Source organism: Macrobrachium rosenbergii, chromosome 48 (assembly GCF_040412425.1).
Source record: "Macrobrachium rosenbergii isolate ZJJX-2024 chromosome 48, ASM4041242v1, whole genome shotgun sequence".
Classification (NCBI taxonomy): Eukaryota; Metazoa; Arthropoda; class Malacostraca; order Decapoda; family Palaemonidae; genus Macrobrachium; species Macrobrachium rosenbergii.
Window position 1 is genome coordinate 13837108 of NC_089788.1, and position 25385 is coordinate 13862492.

Sequence of the window (25385 nt, forward strand, 5' to 3'; positions counted from 1 at the left end):
GGTTAGCTTTAACCGTTTTGCTCACAGCACGATTTGTATAAAATTATACATGAAAATTTTTTTTGCGCTGTCATGTATTTCAATATTTATATATGATGATATTTTTTTCATTTCTGATGGTTGCATACTAAACTTTAGGCAATGACAAAAAAAGGAGCCAAAAATGAACTCTTAATCTTAAAAACTAAGCATGCTGTGATTTTTTCAAAAAAACTTTTTTTCCGCTTTGGCGCTAACTCCCGAACGCCGCCGGCATACGGGAGACGTTTTTGTAAATAGAGGCTCGGCGTTAGAGGGTTAATGGCACCAAATATATGCTGTCATTAATACTGTAGTTGCAAGACTAGAATTAAATGCATATGCACTCAGTTCACTTGTCAATATGTAAACTACGATTCTGTAAGCAATCTTAAGAATGACTCCAATTTTGTTATACTTAACAACCTTTAGTCAATTGTGATTAATATAACTGTGTATGTCCATAAATATAGTGCAATACATTTTTACCCATGGTTTCAAAAAACAGGTTTTGATGTAGGAAAAACCTATTTTTGGTAGTTGCTGTTGAGTCCTCCGGGAGTTACATTCCATGGTCTACCAGAGCTCCATGGTGACTAAACTAATATCAAAGAATTCTCTTCTAGTTGGTCTTTTGGCCAGGTATTGTGTTGTAATATGATATTTTCATAATAAAATAAATTTTTGAACATACTTACCTGGTAGTTATATATATAGCTTAAGTCCCTGACGTCATTGCAGAATTTCAAAAACTCGCGGCAATCGCCGATCGGTAGTCAGGTGAACCACCTGTGCGCCCTCTACCCAGGTACCTGGAACCATTCCAACTATTCCTCAGATCTTCCATGCCCCTAGTCTCTAGAGGGGAGGAGGGTGGGAATTTAATTATATATAACTACCAGGTAAGTATGTTCAAAAATTTATTTTATTATGAAAATATCATTTTTAAACATCTAACTTACCTGGTAGTTATATATATAACTGATTGACACCTTTGGTGGAGGGTCAGAGACAGCCAACATCGTTGGAATTTGTAAGGGTTAATAAACCAACTTAAGGTCCTTACCTGGATTAAGGAAGCTGACTTCAATGAACTCCCTCATTTTGTCTGCTTTCCTTAAGAGGTCCAGCGATCCACTCAGGGGCTGAAGACCTCTAGGAGCTGCCAACCGGTGTACCAACCTCTATGTGACAGACAACCTATAATACCCTTGTTCGGGCGCCACCAAGGAACAAAATGATCATCTGACTAAAATCAATGATTGTGGAAGACTGCGTTCAATCTTCACAAACAACCATAAAATTTCAACCATTCCAAGGTAAGAACAAAGGGTATTGTTTTATGGAATTGGATTAAGGAAGCTGAGTTCAATAAACTCCGCCTCATTATGTCTGTATTCCTTAAGAGGTCCAGCGATCCACTCAGGGGCTGAAGACCCTAGGAGCTGCCAACCGGTGTACCAACCTCTATGTGACAGACAACCTATAATACCCTTGTTCGGGCGTCACCAAGGAACAAAATGATCATCTGACTAAAATCAATGATTGTGGGAGACTGCGTTCAATCTTCACAAACAACCATCAAATTTCAACCATTCCAAGGCAAGAACAAAGGGTATTATTTTATAGGATTGGATTAAGGAAGCTGACTTCAATGAACTCCCTCTCATTATGTCTGCATTCCTTAAGAGATCCAGCGATCCACCCAGGGGGCTGAAAATCTCTAGGGGCTGTCAACCGGTGTATAACCTCTATGTGACTAGACCTCCTCTCAATACCCTTGTTCCGGGCTCTACCAAGGAACTTTCATCCCAATGATTGCGGAAGACTGCGTCCAGTCTTCACAAACAACCATAAAAATTCTCAATTCCAAGGTAAGAAAAAGGGTATTGGTTTATGGGATTGTAGGGGTATTCCCCTCTCCCATTACTGAATTAGATGCTATAAACGGGCACAGTGTATAGCAATCTTCGCATAATGTCTTGACTTGTTTTAGATAGTGAGAGGCAAATACTAACTTGCTTCTCCAGAAGGTCGTGTCCAAGATACTCTGCAGGGACCTGTTCTGTTTAAGAGCTACAGAGGTTGCTACTGCCCTGACCTTGTGCGTCTTTACTTTCAGAATCTTGTAGTCTATCTCTCTACATTCCATATTTGCTTCTTTTATCAACTGTCTGATAAAATAAAACAGAGCATTCTTCGACATCTATACAGAGAGCTTTTTGACTGAGCACCAAAGCCCTTCTGAATTCCTTCTAAAGTCCTTTGTCCTATCCAGGTAGAGCCTTAGAGCCCTTACCGGGAATAGGACTCTCTCTCTCTCCTCCCCTGTTATGTCCGTTAGGTTCGGAATCTCGAACGTTCTGGGCTAGGGTTGTGATGAGTATTCATTTTTTGCAAGGAAGCCTAGTTGCAGTGAGCAGATTGCCTTGCCTTGTACAAAATCTATATTCTTGCTGAGAGCATGTATCTCACTAACTCTTTTCGCTGCGGCCACACTGACCAAGAAAAGAGTTTTCATGGTGAGGTCCTTTAAAGATGCCCTCTGCAAGGGATCGAACCTACTCCCCATGAGGAACCTCAGGACCACGTCTAGGTTCCATGCTGGTGAGTTCTCTATATACAAATTTGGGTTACAGAAATATTGGAAGAGGACACATGGTTGTCCTTGCACCATCCTCTAAATACCTCCCACTTCGATTGGTATACCTTAATGGTGGATAACCTCCTTGATTTGCGATAGCGCCAGCTGCCTCCTTCGAAAAACTTCTGGCTCTTGTGAGTTTTCCGATAGTCCGAAAGCAGTTACTAGTAGCGCTTGTAGGTTTTGGTAATATCTTTCCAAGTGGGGTTGTTTGAGTAGATCTACTCTCTGAGGCAGGCTACTCGGAATGTCCACCATCCAATCCAGTACTTCTGGGAACCAATCTCTTGTCGTTTAGTAAGGGGCCACAAGGGTCATTCCGGTCCTCTCATGTGACACAAATTTTTTCAGTACCCTGTGTATTATCTTGAAATAGGGAAATGCATACACGTCCAAGTTGGACCAGTCCACCAGGAACGCGTCTATGTATATAGCCCCGGGATCTGGTACTGGAGAGCAGTAAGTGTCCCACCTCTTCGTTTGCGCTGTGGCGAAGAGATCTATGCAAGGACGTCCCCAAAGTCCTGATGTAGCGTTCATTCTTTTGAGAGGACTTTATTTCCTGCTCAGAATGTCCGCCCTCACATTTTTTCTCCCCTTGGATAAAGTGGGTTACTAGTTTTACATTCTCCTCCTTTGCCCAAAGAAGAGATTCTCTTATTGTCTCGTATAGAGACCTGGAGTGAGTGCCCCCTTGTTTGCTGATGTAGGCCAACGCTGCCGTGTTGTCGGTGTTGACCTGCACCTCTTTGTTCCCCACTGTGTTCGAACTCCCTGAGAGCTAGAAGGATTGCAGTTAATTCCTTCTAATTGATGTTTAAATCCTCCTGCTCTCTGGTCCAGGAGCCCGAGACTTTTTATTTCCCTCGTGTTGCTCCCCATACTGAGTCCGACGCGTCGGATAACAACACTAGGTCTGGGTTCCTCTAATATAGAGAAGGGACCTCCTGGAGCTTGACGGGGGCGTTCCACCACTACAAACACGGTCTTATTGGTTCCGAAATGGGGATGCACTTGGTCTCCAGTTCTATTTCCTTGTCCCAGTTCCGATTTAGATGAAACTGTAACGGGCATAGAATTAACCTCTCAAAGGAGACAAACCGTTCCAGCGAGGAAAGGGTTCCCAGCAGACTCATCCATTCCTTTGCCAAGCATGACTGTCTCTTTATAAAGTTCTGAAATTTTCTTGAGGCTTGTCCTGTCTTTGCAATAAACGGAAAAGCCCGAAAATCCTGACTCTGAATCTTCATCCTAAGGCATAGAACCTCTTGGGATGGGATCGGCTGAGATTTCTATCTGTTTATCAGTAGACCTAATTCTTTGTTAGACGCTTGATGCCAGTGCATCTTGCATCCTGAGCTAACTCCACGTCTTGGCTTCCAATATCTTGAAGCCTGACGCCCTGACGTCCAATGCCTTGACGCTTGACGTCTTGGGTTCATTGACGCTTGTCATCATGGTATTTCACTCCTAGATGCTTGACGCCACTGCATCCAGCGTCTAGAGTTTCATTCACTACGTTCAGCGTCTTAAACTTCTGGACGTCTAGAAGCTTTAGTTGGACGTCTATTATCCTTCTTCTGTTTTCCTGGTTGTCACGCTTGCAGCTGGGAAGACAAAGTCTGCTGCATATTTTATAGTGAAGCTATATGCGGGGGCTTCCTGCTGCTGGGGACAGGCTGGGGAAGCCTCAACCACGGCAATTATTTCCTTCTCATCGTCAATAATGGACCGAGGGGGGTTCATGAGACGAGTACCAATCCGAAGGAGGAAGAGGAGGATGTACGGAAGGCAGCACAGTGTCCGCCACGCTCTTGCAGCCCGGTATCCTGACTGAATAGAACTGTCTATGTTTGTTCTTAGTAGGAGAGCTACCCTTGGGGCTGGAAGGGAAGAGCTCCGGCTGCTGCTGTGGCTACAATCTGTAGTCTATGAAGTGTTATCATGACGTCCCTCAATATTGGGTAACTTGCTCTTGAGAGGTCTCGGCTCCAGAGCCAGACGTCAACCTTGTCTGTTTAGGCCGAAGGAGAGGGACCGAAACTATAAAACCTTTCCCGTGGACGAACTTCAGAAAATTCTTGGAGATCGGGTGCATGGGGACGTGAAAATACGCATCCTGGAGGTCCAGTGAGGCCATCCAGTCATGCTGTCTGACCGCTGCTAGAACCGATTTTGTCGTTTCTATAGCGACCTTTGTTTATTGCACAAAAAAAGTTGAGTGCAATCCCGTCTAGCACCGGTCTCTAACCCCCCAAGTATTTGGGGATCAGGAATAACCGAATGTAGAATCCTGGGGAATTCGGATCCTGAACTCTCTGTCTGGTCTCCTTTTGCAACATCATAGACACTTGTTGCTGTAGAACCTTTGCCTTGGTTCTGTCGTTGCATTTGGCAGAAAGGTCGAATTGTCTTGTTACTAGAGGGGGGCCTACTCAGGCTGGACAGTCCGGCTCCTACCACAGTCTGCAGGAGAAGAAAGGCAGGTCCTTCTTCTTCCCTGTGTAGAGCCTCTTCGCGTTGTCATTCATCTACCCACCCTAGAGGAACCTCTATCGGAGGGCCGACCATGAAAGAGCTGAAATACCTGAAACACAGGAACCTCAGCCTTACTCTTTTTAGCGATGAAAGTCGTAGGTAGGACTTTTCTTGCTGTTTTAGATCTTAAATCTTACGTGGTTTTCTGGGCCAAAGATGAAAAGGCCTCTATACCAAACCTTGAGAGAAGGGGTGAGAGGAAAAAAGAGGTATAAATCAATTCTGATTTTGATTGGACGTGACCCCATTAGCCAGGAAAGAGCAAAGATGGGCCCTTTTCTTCAGGAGTCCCGCTGAGAAAGGTGCAGTTGATTCGTTGGAACTATCTCCGAGTCCTTTATCCATACACGACATCAGATATATGAGGAAAAACAAAGGCTGTCTTTCATTGTTTCTCCTTCGAAAGTATCCATTCTTCGTAAATGCTGCCCTCTTAGACGCCTTCACAAGAGTAAATTCTGAAGGCGGGGAACGAGGAGCAGTCAGGATAAATTTCTCTGGGAAAAATTTCCGAAAATATCTTCATAAGCCTTTTCAAGTCTGATAAAAGCTGATGGCCTTTTATATTGTCTTCGTCAGAAATCTCTACAATAGGATTCACAGGAGAATGCGAGATATTATCATTCTCTTCTTCCGATTTTACGAAGACGGAAGTAGCGACGTCTTTCAAAATATCATCTTGACGCCTGGCGTCCTGGCGTCCAGTCTCTTGACGCCTGGCGTGTTGGCGTCCATTTTCTTGAAGCTTAATGTCTTGGCGTCCAGCTTCATGACGCCTGACGTCCTGGCGTCTAACTTCTCGACACTTGGCGTCCAGGCGTCCAGCTTTCTCGTCTGACATCCTGGCGTCCAGCTTCTCGACGCCGGCGTCCTGGCGTCCAGCCAGCTCGGCGCCCGGCGCCCTGGCGTCCATACTTCTAACTTTCGCTGTCCCGTCAAACCTAGAGGTTACTTGAGAACTGGCCGCCTGTGCGACATCGGCCAAAAGCTTCCTCCGGTTGACGTACAGCAACCAATGGACGAAAAACACTTTAACCTCGCCTTTCCTATGGCGAGGGTGAGCATCCTGGGAAACGTCAACAGGTACGCTCGAGGGGACGACTGCTTCGGTAGCTAAAGCCTCTTGCCTCCCTTCATCTGTCGACTTTCCTTCTCACAGGGGTTGGTGAGCTTGGAAGAGGTCTAGGACTAGGAGCACAACAGGACCGAGCGGTCGCACCCTCCACTGCACTTGCACTAACAACATATTAACACTTTTATTTTTTAGATCTCTTATTATCGATCACATATTATCCCTGTCTTCTGAGAGGGATTTTACCTGTTGGGCCAGGGTCTGAATGGCAGCCAACAAATCATTAAGTATTGGGTCCTTACCTGTTTCAGTAGGGGGTTCAGAGACTACCACTACGGGAGAAGGATCAATAGGATAGTTATCAAGGGGAAAAGAATTAACTATTCCCTGGTTATATCAAGAAGAGTGAGAAACAGTACTCTTGGCTCTTCTGAGCCGGTCTTTCATTCCCGTTCTTCAGACATACTAAGTGGGGATCCAAGGAGACTTTAGCAAGCCGCTTGCATCCCCACACATACATTTTCACACTCGATGAAGTCAGATATGTTATAAGAAAATCCAAAAGCGAACAAGCGAAAGCCAAGCCAAAGTGTACTTCACCAAAATAAGTTCTGTGAAAAACACAGGCTACGAGCGAAATTCCATCGATGTTACCGACACAGCGGCAGGGAAGATCTGAGGAATAGTTGGAATGGTTCCAGGTACCTGGGTAGAGGGCGCACAGGTGGTTCACCTGACTACCGATCGGCGATTGCCGCGAGTTTTTGAAATTCTGCCGTGACGTCAGGGACTTAAGCTATATATATAACTACCAGGTAAGTTAGATGTTTAAAAGATTAACATTATAACACGTGATGAAGTATATAATGGACTCAAAGATAAGAGGGCACTTTCCCTTATCTTCAGCGAAGCTGAACCCAGTTTTTCCAGCATCAAAAGAACCTGCAAGAAAGGGAAGTGACTATTGCGCATGCACATCCGCCCTCATTTACAACCGGGCCATTAAAAGACCAAGGAGCCACTGCTCTCTGTTAGTCAATGTAGGTTGATCCCTTGCCCAAATTCCATGCCTTCTTGTCAAGGAAGTGGGAGGGTTTTGAGGACTCAACAGCGACTAACAAAAATAGCTTTTTCCTACGTCAAAACCTGTTTTTTGATAGTGTAGTCACTGTTTCATCCTCAAGGAGCTTTACAAAGAAACTGACAGGTGACAAAAAAGGCTTAAACTCTCACTTTTTATTCCCAACCCCCCAAAATGGAAATAACATTTCCGGTCCAAGGTGAAGCCACAGATTTCAAGTCCCATTCTTTATTCCAAATACTCTTCAGGTTTTGATACAAAAGAACAAGAAACTATACACGAACTTACATTTTAGGATGTAGTTCGACAGTGGCTTCCCTAAGCATGCTGGGTTTGGTTGTAGTACTGTTGCCCCTCTGCCAGCGTTAGTTAGCATACTCACTGTCAATAAGACCCCTGGTTTTCTGCCGCAGCACCTAGGGGTTACGGCTAACCATGCCACCTACTGATACACAGTGTAGTCGAATTTGTTTGAGCATGTGGCAATAATTTAACTGATGACCACCGCGTACATTTCGAAAGAGACATTTCTGAAGAAGGCCAAAGATATACTTAATTTCCTAACATCATGTGACCTATGGAAAGAGTGTGGATTTGCCTTTATAATGAGAAACACTACAGTCATTCTCAGCCTTTGTAGGGAGAGTGGTTAGTTTGTGCTAGGGTGTAGGAAAATAGGACCTTCTGGGGTGTTTGCTGTGACTTCTAGGCAAATCTTAAGTGCCTGAACCGGGCATAATGTCTTGTCTGCTAAATTGAGTTTTCTTATAAGAATGGATTTCCTTTTTAAAGGATCCATATTCTTGGCCAGGAATGATGGGCCAGGGGACAATAATAATTGATGGTCAGCTATTTGCATGATGCATCGTCCCCATCTAAGAGAGCCCAGTTCATTAATATGAGCTCCTGACGCTAATGCAATCAAGATCACCTTTTGTAGCCTGTGCGTTGTGGCTGTAATGGGTCCACTGAATTGAGGGGTTGATAGAAGTCTAAGCACCTTGTTCAGGAACCAAGTAATTGGAAGCCTTTCGGGAGTGGGCCTTTGTAGAGAAAAAGACTGCAGAAGGGAAGTGACAACTTCTATACTGGAGTCAATCCTGAATCCATAAAGCAAGGGTTCCGTTAATGCAGCCTTGTATGCCATGACTGTTGTAACCACAAGACATTTGTCTTCAAAAGGGTATATAAGAAAAAAAATTGTTCCTACAGAAATCTCAACTGGGCTCTCAGTACAGATATAATCTAACCACATCTTCAATACAGACTGGTAATGCCAGATAGACGTCTGTAAATTTTGCACTAGGTACCTAGCAATGTTGGGTGAGTAATTATCACGATAGATATCTTAAAAAATTCTATATGTGAAGGTCTCGCCTCAGAAAGGAGGATGCGTACAAGACTTTCCCTCCTACTGTCTGGGATAGAAAGAGCGGACGCTAGTGGAATTGATCTTTTTTGTCCATTGTTGAGGTAATAGGAACCAATGCCTGTCTGGCCAATTTGGGACTATTAAGTACACTGTTCCTATGAAGGTTAGAAGTTTGCTCAAAACCTTTAAAATCTGGGACAATGGAGGAAAAAAGATATCATCCTCCCCTTGTTCCAGTCTTAAGAAAGCCATCTCTTGCTGTTCTTTGAGTGTCAAGGTTTGGAGAGACATATATTAGGAGTTTGTGATTCTAGCATGTGGCAAACACATCCACTTCCGGTTGTGGAAGCATGCTAGCTATTGTTTGAAAAGAGCGGTTGTCCAACATCCACTCTGTTGAGGCTGTCGTTTTCCTTGATGGAGAGTCTACTTTCACAATGAGAACCCCTGTGAGGTGAACTGCAGACATGTGCCACTTCCTTGCTTGCGCCATCCGAAGGATGGCTAACATTATCATATTGAGAGCAGGTGAACGTGATCCAGACCTCTTGATGTAGGATATTGTGGTTATGTTCTCTCTCTTCTGAAGGTTTGAGTTTTTTGAGAGACGAAGACAGCCATCAGTTCCAGGAAATCGATATAAAAATTCCTGAGTAGCTGATCACCTCCCTGCCACCAATCCTCCCAATGTCCTCCCAACCTGTCAAAGAGGCAACTGTGTGTTTGTTACTCACACAGATGGAGGAGTCAGGGTGACCTGTTTCACCAGAGACTCCTTCCAAATCCAAGGCCGAAGTATCTCCCCACTCCTTTTAATCCTTTGATGAAGTCTGTCTTGCTTCTTTTTTCTTACATGCGATAGCCAGAATTGTTCACATTTTCAGTTGCAATCTATGTATTGGATCTATTATTGATGAGAACTGCAGCAGGCCCATCATACGTTCTGATTGCCATCTGGAAACTCTGGACTGTGCAAGGAACCTTTTGAGGACTTGCCTTATTCTGCTTTGAGAATGATGGGGAGAGACAACAGGCTGTGAAGAGTATCCCAACAGTCCAAGCCACTGAAAGTGTCTGTTGAGCGTGAGGCCGGATGTTTTCAAATTTATAATAAAGCCTTCTGACTGTGCTGTAGTCTGTTGACCATTGCTCTAGGTTTTTCAAGCACTCTTTTCTTGTGGGCCCCCCCGGTCTTTTTGTTTGAGTTCTCAAATGAATACCGTTGATAATTTTGTAAAATATTCTTTAGGCAATGTTTAGCCCAAAGGGCATGACTTTGAATCTGTATGTATCTTTTCCTATCCGGAACCTTAGGAAAGGGAGGAAGGGAACGGCAATAGGGATGTGCTTGTGTGCATCTTTCAGATCTATAGAAACTGAGTCCCTTTTTGGAATGATTCAATGTACTTAGGCAATGGCAATTATCCAAACCTTTCGGTAAACAATGTGCTTGTTCAATATTGATTGGTTGAGGATCACTCTTCTTTTGGAGGAATCCTTTTTGAGGTCACTGAAGAGACGTGCTTGTTGGCGAATATACACGTTTCTCTATGGGCCCCATGAACAGGGCCTTTCTGTACATATAAATAATGCTGTCCCCCCCACAGGGAAAACTTCCATTGCCTGTGATATCATCGAAGCTGACCCCCCAACCAATATAATTCCTCTTGGTACCTGCCTCCTCCTCTGCCTTTGCCTTTGATAGACATTCCAGGTGTTGTTTTTCCTTTTTCCCCCTATGAGATGGTTTTTGGACCTTGTGAAAAAGGATGGCCTTGAAGTTGTTGTCCCTTTGCAGGGAATTGTCCCTTCTGACCACCTGCTTTTTGAGGAAAAATTTTTGGGGGTGACTAAAGGCTTATATGATTTTTTATTAAAGTGAGCCTTTTTTGGGGTTGGGTAAAAGGAAATTTTGGGTTCTTTGTTTCCTGAATTCCCCTTTCCCCAGAAGAGCGTACACTGTACAATTCTGTTGGTGGGCATGCTCGTTGAGTTGAGTCACAACAGACTCCTCAAACAGGTCCTTACAGAAGAGGTTGGAATGTAATAATGCAGTGACATTGGAGAGTGCTTTAATGGAGATCTCCAATGCTTCCATTCGCACTTTTATGCATCATTCTAGGAAGTCAGAGTGCTTCCCATCGGGTTCTCATAAGACTTTTGGCCTCAATAGCAAAAATTATCCTGGGATCTTCTGGAAGCCTTTAGGTGGCAACTCCCAGCAAGGTGGTAGAGGTTATAATGCTAAGGAGTCGGAGCCTAGCATAAAATTCTGATGAGGCTGTCCCCTCTGAGAGTCTTCTCATAGGGGTCCCAAACTGCTGAGTAGCTATATCTAAAGGGAGCTTTTTCCTTTCAAAAGGGAGTTGCAGCACTGCCCCTTCCTTGGTGGAATTTCCCAAAACTGGGATGACTGTGGCAGATGGTTTTAATTCTGCCATTTTCTCTTGTTTTTAGTTACTACCAATTCTGAAAAGCTGTCTTCACATGATTAACATTTTTGAAAGTGAAGGGACAGTAGGCTGGGACTACTTGGTGAGCAACTTGGGTCTTATTCAAAATGGAAGTAGAGATCCATTTTTCACTAACCTAGTAAAGGGTGATTTCTATAGCTTTTAATGCTATAGGCAAAGGTAAGAAAACAATTTCTATTAGTGGTTTCTCCAAGCCTGGTGAAGATGGTACCAGGTGCCATTCTGTATTAAAGAATGCTGCCGTTTGTAAATTCTACATTTACAACTTCGATCATAGTTTTTCTCTCATTAATTACGTACTTGCCCTCGGGAGAGAAAGTGCACGTTGAGGCATCTCGCCAAGGATTATCAGTACAGTAAAACCCCCGTATTCGCGATCTCATGATTCACAGACTCAAGTACTCACAGATTTCTTTTTGGAACATATCTACCCATTATTCGCGGAAAATTCGCCCATTCGCGGTATTTTTCACTGAAAATATTCACTAATTACTGTACAGTATTTTCATCTCATTTTCATGACTAAATGCACTTTTGTGATAAAACTATTAAAATACTCAGGTAATTCACCTTACGATAATTGGATTTTGCAATGGGATAAGCAATTAGTACCGATATACAATATTATTTATTAAATATTTTTAAATTTCGCGTGGGTGCAGGCACCAGCATAATCAGGCAGTGAGACCACCAAATTATAATAGACAACGTTTCCATCTCTTTATCCAATCTTCTAGTTAAAAAAGTACAAGAGAATGATAAAAGCATTGTTAGTAACGTTATACTCTTGCATAAATACGTACAGCCATAAACAACCGAATGAGAAACTGTTGTTTTGCTTATAGCCGAATCGGATAACAACAGCCGTTTTACCTGGTATTTCAGCCATCGTACGGTAATAAATATAACGAAAAATAACCTTGCCATATAAATAAAGTATCTAGAGATTCATTTACGCTAACTAGAAGCAAGAAAAGAGCTCTGAGCTGAATTAAATACAGCAAAATAAACATTGCATAAACGATTTCCAAACCAAAACATTGATTGCTATGACCACAATTTATAATACAAAAGCAATATAAGAATATAAACAATATTATTGGATACAGTGAAATAAGGTATAACATTTTAAAAGATGCATATTCGTTATGTTGACATTTGTATAATATGAGATGTGAATAGAGTACAGTATAATGTAGGCTACGCTACCGTATATGTATACAATGTACCCCAGTGTAGGCTAAGCTAATTCTTGTTATTCAATTTCTCTTTGCACTGAATTATCATAAGTCACTTTGCATGAACCTCCAGAATTAGCTGATATCAATAATTACTATACCGTGTATATATAGAGTATACTTTATAGTGTAGGCTAGGCTACCATATATGTATACATGGTACCGAATACCCTAGTGCAGGCTAGGCTATGTTCGAGATACATTTTGGTATTTCTTACGTTTTTTCCAACAAACAATGGTTTTTTGTGGAACCTAACCCAATCTTAAGTAGGATAATACCTGTATAAGCACTTTTGGTTTGTTTTGTCTGTTTGAACTATCAAAATAGGCAGTTCTAAGTGTTTTTAGAAGGTTCTAAGTATTCATGGGTTTTAGCTATTTGCGTGGGGGGGGTGGTACAACGTGCCCCCTTAATGCAGTGGGTTTAATATATCATCGGGGTGAGTATTGGAGACCCTAGTATATATGTTTTGATCTGAAGTTCTGTATTCTTAACTGACCCATCTGTTGTTTCTAGTCGGAATTCTAACATCAGACCTTGTTCGGGCGGCATTTGTATCTACACTTACTTTTCGGTTACAGGATGTAGTACTTTTACACTTTGGTGCGTACATGACTGACTTCCTTTGCTTTTCAGAATCATGCTTCACGTCCCTTACATATTGCCGTTCTGTGGCAAGGGCATCTTTGATGGTACTCAATTTCCTTACGGAACTGACCAAATGGCGCAAACTGTGTATCCCTTTTGGGGGAACTTGCCGCAAACTGCGTATCCCTTTTGGGGGAGCTTGCCGCAAACTGTGTATCCCTTTTGGGGGAGCGTGCCGCAAACTGTGTACAGTATCCCTTTTGGGGAAGCTTGTGCAATCTAACTGAGCTTCAGCCTGTTAATCAAGGGGCAGAAGTCCTGGGCAAGTCACTATACCCTTCCAAAAATGTAGACACTTCAGTCTGATTTAGGTGGATCCCAGTATCCCTTTTGGGGGAAAGATCCTATGCAGCAATGATAGCTGCATGGGGAATAGAATTCCTTCTGGAAGGTTTCTCCCATGGCTAGCTTAAATTTGTGTCCCTGAGCCTTCTGGGTTCAGCAAGGCCATTTCGATGGCAATGTCCACTTCATATTTTATAATAAGAATGTCAATTCCATGTAAAGATTCCTCTACTTCCCCCGCAGGTTAACCTGGGAGGTATTGGGGACTGATGTTACTGGGTTTTAGCCCAAACATTGTTGTTGTTCAGAGGAAGGGTTAAATATCTGCTGCCGGAGTTCTGCCGGAAAGATATAATCTCCCCCTTTCCTCACTTAAATGTATGGGTTACATAAACACAATTAGCCTACCTTAATATGTAGCCTTAAGGCTAGGTTACCATCTCATCCAGCACAGATTACGATTTCATCTAGTCCTAATTACTATTTCATCTGGTCCTAGGCTACATGGTCTAGGCTAACAATTTAGTCCAAAAATGGGATGTTTCATGAAAAGTTATCACTTAACTTGATATAAGGTAATGCCTAGGCTAGTCTTGGATTATTTAGCTCATGCTTAAGTGCACAGGCTTATATAAAAGGGAAAAAATTTATACTAGTATGTAGCCTTTATTGTTAGGCTATCGATTACTTTGCCCAGATATTGTTATATGGTCCTAGGGTCCTCTGTCTTAGTTAGGCCACTTAGAATACGTAATCCAAGGACATAGGCTACAGACAACATCCACCATTAATCTAGTCTGAATTATTCTCACTTACTGCCTAGATTATTGTAGACATCATATAATCTGAAAGGATTTTCCATATTAATAATAAGTTGTGGAAGATTTCTTTTAGTTAAAACATTTAGTTAGAATTTAAAACAATTTTCGTTTTATGAAAATAGGTAGCAATCAACGCTTTACGAAACTAGGTAGGCTAGCAATCAAAGAGCCGGGTTCCGGCTTTAACACACAAATTATAAATTCCAAAAGTTTAAAACTAAAACTTTTCACTGAAAGTTAATATTGAGCACTTATCATGCTATTTTTGGTATTTCCATGATCCTCGATATTGAAAACAGAGAAAAAAGTCAACCTTTTTTGGAGCTCTGGTAACAATGTGAACAGTTCACCATAAACCAATCAGACAGTATGGCTCCTTGGTTTTTTAACGGCCCGGTTGTAAACAAGAGGGCGGATGCGCATGCGCAATACAGTGAACCCCCCATATTCGCGGGGGATGAGTTCCACACGCCCCCCGTGAATAGCTAAAATCTGCGAATACTTAAAACCACTCTAAAAACACTTAGAACTGCCCATTTTGATAGTTTAAACACAAGAAAAACCCTGTAAAAATGCTTATACCTGAGTATTTTAATAGTTTTATGACAAAATGTCCATTTATTCATGAAAATTATATGAAAATACAGTAATTAGTGAATATTTCTCAGTGAAAAATACCACGAATGGGCGAATTTTCCGCAAATAATGGGTAGATATGTTCCATAGAGAAACCCGCGAATCGTGAGAACGCAAATACGAGGGGTTTACTGTAGTCACTTCTCTTTCTTGCAGGTTCTTTTGACGTTGGAAAAACTGCGTTCAGCTTCACTGAAGATAAGGGAATATGCCCTCTTATCTTTGAGTCCATTATATACTCAATCACATGTTATAATGTTAATCATTACAACACAATACTTAGCCAAAAGACCAACTAGAGGGGAATTCTTTGATATTAGTTTGGTCACCATGGTGCTCTGGTAGACCATGGAAGGTAACTCCTTGAGGACGAAACAGCAACTACGCTATCAAAAGATGATATATAACAGACTAAGCTCAAGTAGATTAAGACATGTTTTGGACAATGTAAGGATTTCATAAATTACCGTATGCTCTACCAGGCAAATACAGATAGTATTGTTGCAATATATCTTTAATAAGCCCTGAACAAACAAATGAAGGTTTGGATGAAATGTTTAATACATTTTTAATTTGGATATACTAAACTGCAGTAAAAACGGTAGCTATTTGCTCAGTAAAATCAGCAGAAAAGCAAAAACACACATTCACATACAGTGCATGCAGTGCTTTTTTTATATTTCATTATACCTAAATGCACTGTTGCATTCATTCCTAAATTTAACAGCTTACAAGAACCACTACAAAACTCACAATGAAATAGTGCTACCTAACAGGGGAAGGAAGAATGAGATGGATTTTCACACAATCGCTATGCTGATCCTGGGGTATGAGCAAACAGAACCCTGATATATGTAAACTTGTATTACTGGGTCTTGAGTTTTTGTTGCATGAAAAGAGCAAGAAGGTTGCCACCTCAGCTTGTGTTGTGGACCACGGTCGGACATTGGTATCGACAGCTGGCCATGATAGGGTACACTGACATCACCCATCAGGTAAACTTATTTTGGATTTTCTTTACATTACCATCAATTAAAATATAAAAATTTATTAAAGGCAGTAAACGTTTTGAGCCACCAAACAACTTAATGTATTAACGATGTTACAGGGTTTTTCATAAGGTTTTACAGTGCCTAGTCTACTTTTAAGGGTTTATTCAACTTGAGTGGTTTTACGACTTGTTATGGGTCTTGGAATGAATTAAAAGATTTAAAAGGACAAGGCATTTCTGTATACAGACTTTACAATATATTATGATAACTGATGTATATGGCACCCCTAATTCACAATATAAATCTCACTGTCATACCCCAAGAAATTAAGATTTTCCTTCCTAAACTGGCCAGCCCAATTAATGTGTACAAATTACTTAAATTACCTTCATGCATAATAACTAAAAAATACAAACTCTAATCCACACCATAAAAAGAAAATTTTAATCTTAACATCATCTATTTTTTTATCAACAGACAACATGAGTTAGTTATAAATGATTTATTTAACCAGACCTCTGAACCCTTTTAGGGTTCTTATCGGGCTGGAAAGCAGACACATGAGAAACACTTACTGTAAGCTGAGCATTAAAGCTTGCTTGTTGTGCTTGAACTGGTCGAGGAGCTGGTGCTGTGGGTACCCTAAATTCACCTCCATCGCTTCCCGATCCAACCACAACTTTCACTCCTGTTACATTATCAACGCTAGTTACTGGTACCTTTGAGCCTTGATCCTGACCAGAAACTACAGAGTTTGCATTCAGTGATGAAGATGGATTCAAGAGAGGCAGCTCAGTGTTTCCATCCATCTGTACAAAAACAAAAAAAAAATCCACTTTCAGATTACCTTTAATTAAAGTCAAGGGCATGTAAACTAAAAAATCACATATAATTTCCTTTTCACATACAACTTATGATTACCATTACTGAAATATGACAGTTCAACTAGATTGGAGTTTAATTGCATAACTATCACAGGACTCACATGGAGAGTTCATTCACACTCAAAACATTACCTCTTCCATTTTGTTAACATGACAATATCATTTACACCATGTTAATCCATCTTTCAACCCATTCTGATACTATTAGCATACTCCAACCACAATCCTTGCTTCACCAATCCTGTGACACTTAACCCAAATCACAAAACCTAAAGTCACTGCCTAAACTTTCTCAGCTCCATGATGGTATTCAGTCATCTATGTTCCTGGTTTCAGTGTACACTTATATTGTATCCTTATCAACATTCCATCCTGATGTCCTCCCTTTAAAAATGCTTTAAACTTTTGCCCTTCTCTGCAGCTTATCTTCAGTATTATCAACTTGCATCACCCACAAACAGCAGCTACTAAGCATCTTATATGCAACCCTTTGTCATCTTCCAAAAAGTTTTACCCATCTCTTATTCTTTCTCAAACTTTACTCGTCTCTCCATCTTTAACCAAACTGAATAGCCACCATTCTCAATTCTCAACTGATAAACAAATTAGGCATAGCTAACTACGACAAAGCATCCTAGTCTAATGTATGCTTTCACAAAAGCCCTCTTTTTTTTCAAGAGATTCACCTATATCATAAAACCTTCAGTTTCTCTCAAAATCAAAGCATTTCCATACATCTAAATACCACCTTTCTTTTATTCTGCACTAACATAACATTTTAATCGTTTTTTTTTTTTTGTCCAATGTTTAAAACCTCAAGCACCATGACTCCAACAGACACATTTTAACAAGCCAAAATCCATTCTTGTTTGATTTAAACACTCTAAACTTACCACTTACTCAACTCTTTCACTATCCCCTTTATTTTTATTAAAATGCTCAACACATACTGATCATTCACTTACAAAATTTTTACCAAATCTCTACCCAAATAAAATAAATTACCTCTACCACAGAATCAGGAATCAGCTTCTTTGCCGAGGCTGGCTTGTTACGGTCCTTGAGAGACTTGGCTCCTACGGGACTGCGACCAGCTGGTTGTGAAATAGGGCTGTGTACTCCCCCTGGACTTTGAGCACCTACAGCACCCACCCTACAATTACGAGGGCTTCTTGTATTTCCTGGACTGCGACTTACTCCACACAACCCTTGACCTCGACCTGATGCAGGACTTCGTAACCCACCTCCTCCACGGCCACAAACATGACCACATGAGCATGAATCACTTGGAGGTTTAGCTAAAATAACCCTTGCCATTGAAAGAAGTTGCTGCAACATGCCGGACAAATTTTCTACAGAAACGTGTTTTTCTTCTGGCAAAATCTCACTTTCCTTTTTTACGGGAGTTTCACTTCCAGGTGATGGATTTTTACATTCTGTGGGCGAGTCTATACTTGCAATTGTATTTCCAGTGGATGACAGCCCAACTGATGATACAGTGGGAGTGGAGAGACCTGCCACTATCTGGGTGACAGAGTTCACACTCTTTGCTGGGCTGATATTCAAGCTCTCTTTTGCTAAAAGTATACTTGAAGGGCTCTCAACCTTCTCTTCATCTGTCAAATTTACAAATTCATACTCCAAATTTACTTTTTTGTTCTGGCCAAACTGAAAATAGAAAGGTTTGTATTATACAATTTATACACAAGTAACAATTGTCTTACAAGTAGAAAAATAAATACAAATTACAATGAACCTTTATTTTACTCAAATCTAATACAGTGGAACCTCATAGTAGCATATGGTTTGGGAATTCTATTAATGTGCTACATCCTAGCCCAATGTACTGCGTGACCTTTACGTCTGTACTAGCTCTCTCCTATTTTGCTTATACATCCAACACTCTTAATATATTAAGACGATAATTGTTCTTAACTTTAAAATACAGAAAAAATAATGATAAAGTGAAAATAGAAACAAATGTTGCATTGCACGAGGAGCAGGAATGACATGAGGCTCCGTTATATAAATCAAGATTTTGCAGGCAATTGCTTCAATTTGTCACTTGGTATATTTCAACCAATGCTCAACAAACACAGGCCAAGAAACAAATAATTTTGTCACAATTTACATTAAAAATTGTTTTTTTTTAATTTATGGGAAACCTTATTTTATCTAACTGCATTTTGAACTGCAGCAGATATATTACCTAACCAGAAACTTGAATTTTTTACCCTTTAAGGTATATATGTTTTCATTACAATGTCAGAAAATGGCAAAAGAAAAAATATAACAGCACTGTAGCTGTAATTTCTATGAACTACGTATACAGTAAAACTGTGGCAGGTAGAATAATGGTTCACTTACTTCAAATGATAAAAAACATATTTAGCACAATTCTCTACGATTACAAACCTATCAATAGAACTATAAAGATACATCATAACAGAAATAATAACATTTTCTGCTAACCAAAACTGGACTACCACTAAATTTCAGTATGATCACCAATCCACTGATTCTCTGAATATCCCAAAATTAATTCATGTTCAAGATCTAATGTTGAGTTTCCCCTTTGAAAAATACAAACCCTAAAATGCCATTCAGCTACTCACCAACATTAGGCAACAATCCATTCAATTATACAGTACCAAAATTTCTAGGGACTTTAATACTTGATATATAGAAGACTTGCCTCGTTCACGTGAAGATAGTCAATTTAAAGATGATATTTCAAAATCATAAAACAACAGGCAATTTAAATATTTTTCCTGATGATTAGCATTAGTATTTTTAAACTTAGCTCTAAATTCACTCATACTGAAATTAAATAAATAAAATTATTACTGATATAAGTAATGGATTTATTGAAAATAGTTTATATATATACTGTATGTTAACTTTCATATATGTAAATATAAATACAGGTTGACCATCACTAATCCGGCATCACTGGGACCTAGAGGGTGCCGGATTAGCCATTTTGCCGGATTAGCCATTTATTAGGCTAGAATACACGAAACACAGTAGCTAAGCACCTCATCCTAGAATTAAAATATCCCATAAATCAGTACAAGTTGGTTAATAAAGAAAAGACAATTATCAAATACAGGTACTGCTCGAGTTACGATAATTCGATTTACGATATTTCGAGTTTACGATGGGGTTAGCAATTAATACCGATACGAAAATATTTAGGAAATATTTTTAGATTTCGTGCAGGTGCAGGCAGAGAGAGAGACCAACTTACGATAGACCAACTTCTTTTCCTCCGTCTCTTTATTCTATCTGCTAGTTAAAAAAGTAAAAGAGAATGATAAAAGTATTGTTAGTAACGTTATACTCTTGCGTAAATGTGTACAGCCATATACAACCGAACGGGAAACTGTTGTTTTGCTAATAATCGTATCGGATAACAACTGTTGTGCTTGTATTTCAACCATCGTACGGTAATACACAATTACTGTAGTTATGTTACAAATGATGTTAAGTACTGTACAATAGGACTGAAATATTTTTTACACTATACCCTTGTTCGCTTTGGAGAAAAGATTGGCAGGGAAATATACTGCTACAGTAACTTTATGCTGCAAGTTGTAGCTGAAGCTGAGAAAACAATATTCAAGCTGCTAATGACTATAAATTATCGTGCATCGGCAACATGGATGAAACTCGACCGTAAATAAAACTGGAGAGAATGTATTTTAATCAAAACTACTGGGCATGAAAGAATACAAATTACTACTGTTTTCACGCCGATAAAAGATAAATACGTAAAGCTCGTATTATGATGAAATTAAGAGAAAATAGCGAACGGAATCTTGATTTTTTTAAAAAAAAAAAAAAAAAAAAAAAAAAACATGCCCCCAAAATGGCCAGCCGCGATTCCCGCAAACGTCATATATTAACGAAAAAATAGCTGAATTAATTTCACAAAGAGACCTATTTGAGTTATATTTCGACTTAAAAACACTTCGTATAACGAAAAGTATCCTTGTCCCAAATAAATAAACTATCCATATTCATTTACGCTAACTAGAAGCAAGAAAAGCGCTTTGAACTTGGTTAAATGCGGCGATATCAATTCCCAAAACAAAACATTGATTGCAATTTATAATACAAAAGCAATATGAGAATATACGCAATTGGAAACAATGTAGTAAAGCATAACTTTTTAAAAGATCCATGAAAAAGATGCACATTCGTTAAGTTGATGTTTGTATAATACTGTTAATATGTGAATAGAGTTCAGTATAATGTAGGCTAGGCTACCAGTTTGTTGATGCAGTACACTGCGCCACCAAATCGAAGCGGCTGGCAAGCAAGTTAGCGCAGCGACCCGAGAAATTTGAAAATTAGTGCGGAAACATTAGAAATTACTCTAGCCGAAATTTGTGCCGGATTACTGATTGTTCCGGACTCCTGATTGCTGGATTAGTGATGGTCAACCTGTATTGGACAATTTATGGGATGGAAAATACAGCAGAGAAAAAATATACTGGGATAAAATTAATAACTTTCCAAGTACAGGCAGTCCCTGGTTATCGGTGGGGTCGGTTATTGGCGATCCAGTTTTTGGGGCTTATCTAGCGACGAAAATCAGAAATTTTTGGCGCTGATTTCTGTCAATTTCCGCTTGTCAGCGCCGATAAATACCTAACAGAGACCCCGATAACTGAAATTGGAGATTTTCTGCTATCAGTGATTTTCGGTTATCATCACGCCGTCAGAACGGAACCCCAGCCAATAACCGGGGACTGCCTGTGTCATCAATTTGAATATAAAAATTAAGGATATTCAGAAGAAATATGTGGTATTACCTGTACCCAAGACTAATAGTTACTTTAGATTTACATGTCTACAATATCATGCTCCAGTTTTAATCTAAAAAAAATAGACTAGTAATAAACTTTACGGGGTGCAATATTGATCAAAATATTAATAAATTTTTTGTAGACTTAATTAAGTCTATAAAGTGGTACCTTCCTAAAATTTACCTTTCATACCAAAATTCATAAAAATCCTACTAAATTTGGGTTTATAACAAGCTCAGTAAATCGCATTCATCAAGTTATTAATACCACGCTTAATTTAATTCTGGATACTCTCATAATGTAATAATTAATACAGACAATAATAATTATATCATTAAAAGTTACAGAAAAATATTAAAATCAAATCAGTTATGTAATAACACTTGAAGGCCAGGGTGGTTTCATGATGAAATTATTAGATGTAGTGTTGCCCTAAATATTATTGCAAAAGTAAGTTTGATTAAGTTTCTAATATCAAAATTTGCTATTCCTGTATGTTTGCATATAGGTAATTATTTACATAACTATCTTAACTATCATAACCAATAATGGGAATGGCAATTCATTAATATTATTAGATCATGATAACAAAGAATGGAACTAGTCTTTTCTTACCATCAGGTACAATTCACCCACTGTGATGCCACCCACTGAGCTGAAAGTCCAACCCTTACGTATTTTTTCTATCAACTTGTCCACGTCTGCTGTTGAAGGTTTTTCTTCGGAATCCAGATCTTTTTCTTCTTCTTCAGGTTCAGGAGTGCCTACCAATGCCCTTTCTTCAGATGCGAGGTCTCCCTAATCAGTTGAAAAGAATATAATTGTGTTAACCAAAGGATCCCATAAACCCCTCTGTATACAAAACCTAGACTAGAAAAAAAAGGCAGTTAATGGTAGGACTGACGTGGAAATACACTGTTCTTTATAACACAAAGGTTTCTGCATAAAAACCCACACCTCACATATGACCTTATTTCCACGGACACAGAAATCCCAATTTCACTGACCTTGTATTAGCAAGATCTAGAAAACTCACTCCAAATGCTCCACCCTGCTTACTGATACTACCTCCACCTTATCTCATGCAATGCATGCGCAGCAAGCCTGGGGAGTTCGGACTATACCCCTTATATGACTAATGGAATTATATTTGTATCCCAACCCTCTCAATCATAACCCTATATTGCATGAATGGCTACCTAAGCTGGAGGACAGCTCAGAGTGACCCTCATCCAAGAATAACATACTGCAGAGTTTGAAGGAGGACTTAAAGGTGAACAAAGTTAATAACGCCCTTTGTACACAATTAGCACTACGGTTATCACAGTAATGGTAAACTAAAGCCTAAAGGTTCAAAGTTTCTAATGAGCACAGAGGCAGGGGACAGGTAATTTAACCTACAAGGTCCCTCTACCCTCATAAGACCTGAGAGAGGCAAATGAAAACTGATGATTTCAGTAGGTATACTCTATGTGTCCCTCTACCACTCAATCCCTAGCATATAGGAACAGTAAGGCCATGTACAAGTTAAAATCTATCAAAACTTAGGCAGAAAATGAAAATAGGACCGAAACAGCAGAGCACTAACTCAAGTGAGTTTCTTGTCCAGAAGTGGGGAGCTTAAAGCAACATGGCGAGTAAAGCCAGTTTCCCAGTTGGCCATATATCAAGACCATACCAGATGCATGTAGATGCTGGCAATTTACAATGTGGTAGATTGAAAACATTTCCCCGCCCCCCCCAAAACTCCCCTTCCCACAAATAAGATATGACTCAGTGCAATGATCAGTCCCAGTACCTTTTGGATACAATTTGGTAAAAGCCAAGGTGCACATCCAGGTACCAGCCTTAAAATAAACGATTAATCCAAATTGAATTTAAAGGCAAGAGAGGAGGATATCGCTAAAACTTCATGTGCTCACACCTTGACCCGGGCCACTTTGTTTTCAGAGACATCAAAGTAAATACTAATTATCTTTAGTATTTAATCTTTAGTATTTACTTTGATGTAAAGTAAATACTAAAGTAATAAGAGACAGTGATTTTCAAAATCTATTTCCTTCTAAGCTTCACACTTATTTATAGGTTGAAGGACTATGCCTGAAGGTCTTACTTCTTGGCTTGAGTGTCTGCTATCTTAACTTGGGGGTAATGAGGGCCTTACCTTTCTCCTATGTCATTAATAAGAATATTTCTGACCATCACAATCATGCATTCAACATTCTTGATCTTTCTTTGACCTCGAAACCTTCTAACTACAACAATCTTTTTTTCCACTCTTGGATCTTCAAATAACTTTCATTCTTGTAATTTCTATTGCTGCCTCTTCCTCATCCATTTTACACAACACTAACTTTGCTATGTTTGGGAGTCCCCAGAAAGGTGACACACAAGTCTGTTTCCTTTACTTCCCTAACAAGTAAACCTATTACCCTTTTCCAAGCATACACAATCAGATCATTGTTAAAAGAACACATGCCCTATTCTTATAACCAATAAAGGCAAGTTTATATATGAATGTCCTTCATTAATCATTATCACAAACAGTTTAGCCACATAACCAAGTTGCACGTCTACTCTAACTGGGCTAGTCCAAAAGAATTGTTCTCAAGATAAACTTTAAGATAAAATGTTGGGCATTTATGAATGAAAATACCAAAGGGAAGAGCTGAAAGTAGAACAAAAGAAAAGTACAAAAACTCAAGCAGAGCAGGTAAGAACTGACTTCTTTACGTGTGGGAGCTCTCCATACCACTAAAGTTTAATGGTTAAAAAATGTTTTTTCTGTAATCCTCTACAGTAATAAGTTAGGAATAAATGGCAATTCACAATACTGAACTTTTACTGACCTATAATAAAATGTGAATTCAAAAACAATTAATCTTACCTGATTTGTACCAGAAGAATGTCCACGGTGCCCTTTTCCAACAAGTGCAGTCAAGCGAGTGCTCTCGCCTATGCAAACTACTTCAGCATCGTCATCAACATTCTGTGAATTTGCCACAGTCTCAAGGGCAATCAACTGTCTCAAAGCATCCCCAGATTCCCCTTCTTCTTTCACTTTAAGATCTGGATCAAATGGATCTTCTGGGTCATGAAGGTCCAGAGGGTCCATTACTGATGTTGGCGGTGACAAATAGTCCAGTGGTTCTTCTTTTATACAAGCAGGCAGAGACAGCCGATTATCTAACTGGATAATATCATCAGCATCAATCTCAGGAGAATTCAAGCAGTCTGGCTCAACATCACTCCCCTCTTCCAGCTCTTCTTGTGAAGCTTCTCCAGCATAATCATCTAAGTCGCCATTCAGGATTTCTGAATCCCTCCCCTTATTTAAATTACTATTTCCCCCTTGACTGCCATTCACATCACTCTTTGGTCCTTCAGAATTGGTTCCAGATTGCTCCACCTCTGAAATTTGCTCTCCAGATTTACCAGATTCTTCAACATCTTTACTAAATCCATCCTCAGTCCTCGATGTTTTGTTCCCTGTCTGCTTGCTTTCTTTCCTCTTCTCGTTTTTGTCAAGGTTCCCTTCACACCTTCTAAGTCTAGCTTCATGGCTCTGTAGAGATACTGCTGAGCTCTTCATCAGTATGTCAAGCTGAAAGAAATAAATATATAGTAAATAAACAGGATTAATTATCAAGGTAGTGAGTCACCATTTACTTTCTCTAGAAAAATTAGAAAGAACCTTGACTTTGGCTCAAAGGACTCATTCAAAAAGATAAAAAATTTAGTATTAAATTATTTTAAAACCAGTTACCAACAGAATTTTCAAAACTAAATAAACAGCATTGCAGATTTTTAAGGAAATATATAATGACAAGCCCATTTCCATTAAAGCATTTAGTTGAATTCACCACT

At 39.8% G+C, this 25385-nt stretch overlaps 1 protein-coding gene across 1 annotated transcript in view; it reads right to left on the minus strand.

Annotated features, from left to right (window-relative positions):
* crm (cramped chromatin regulator) overlaps nucleotides 1-25385 on the minus strand; it is a 121925-nt gene that overhangs the window by 40259 nt on the left and 56281 nt on the right. Inside the window, exons 9-12 of the mRNA XM_067091378.1 lie at nucleotides 24406-25122; nucleotides 22134-22316; nucleotides 17710-18372; nucleotides 16396-16629 (exon numbers count right to left, since the gene is read on the minus strand). Of these exons, the coding sequence (XP_066947479.1) occupies nucleotides 16396-16629; nucleotides 17710-18372; nucleotides 22134-22316; nucleotides 24406-25122 (1797 nt within the window). The remainder of the gene's footprint in view (nucleotides 1-16395; nucleotides 16630-17709; nucleotides 18373-22133; nucleotides 22317-24405; nucleotides 25123-25385) is intronic.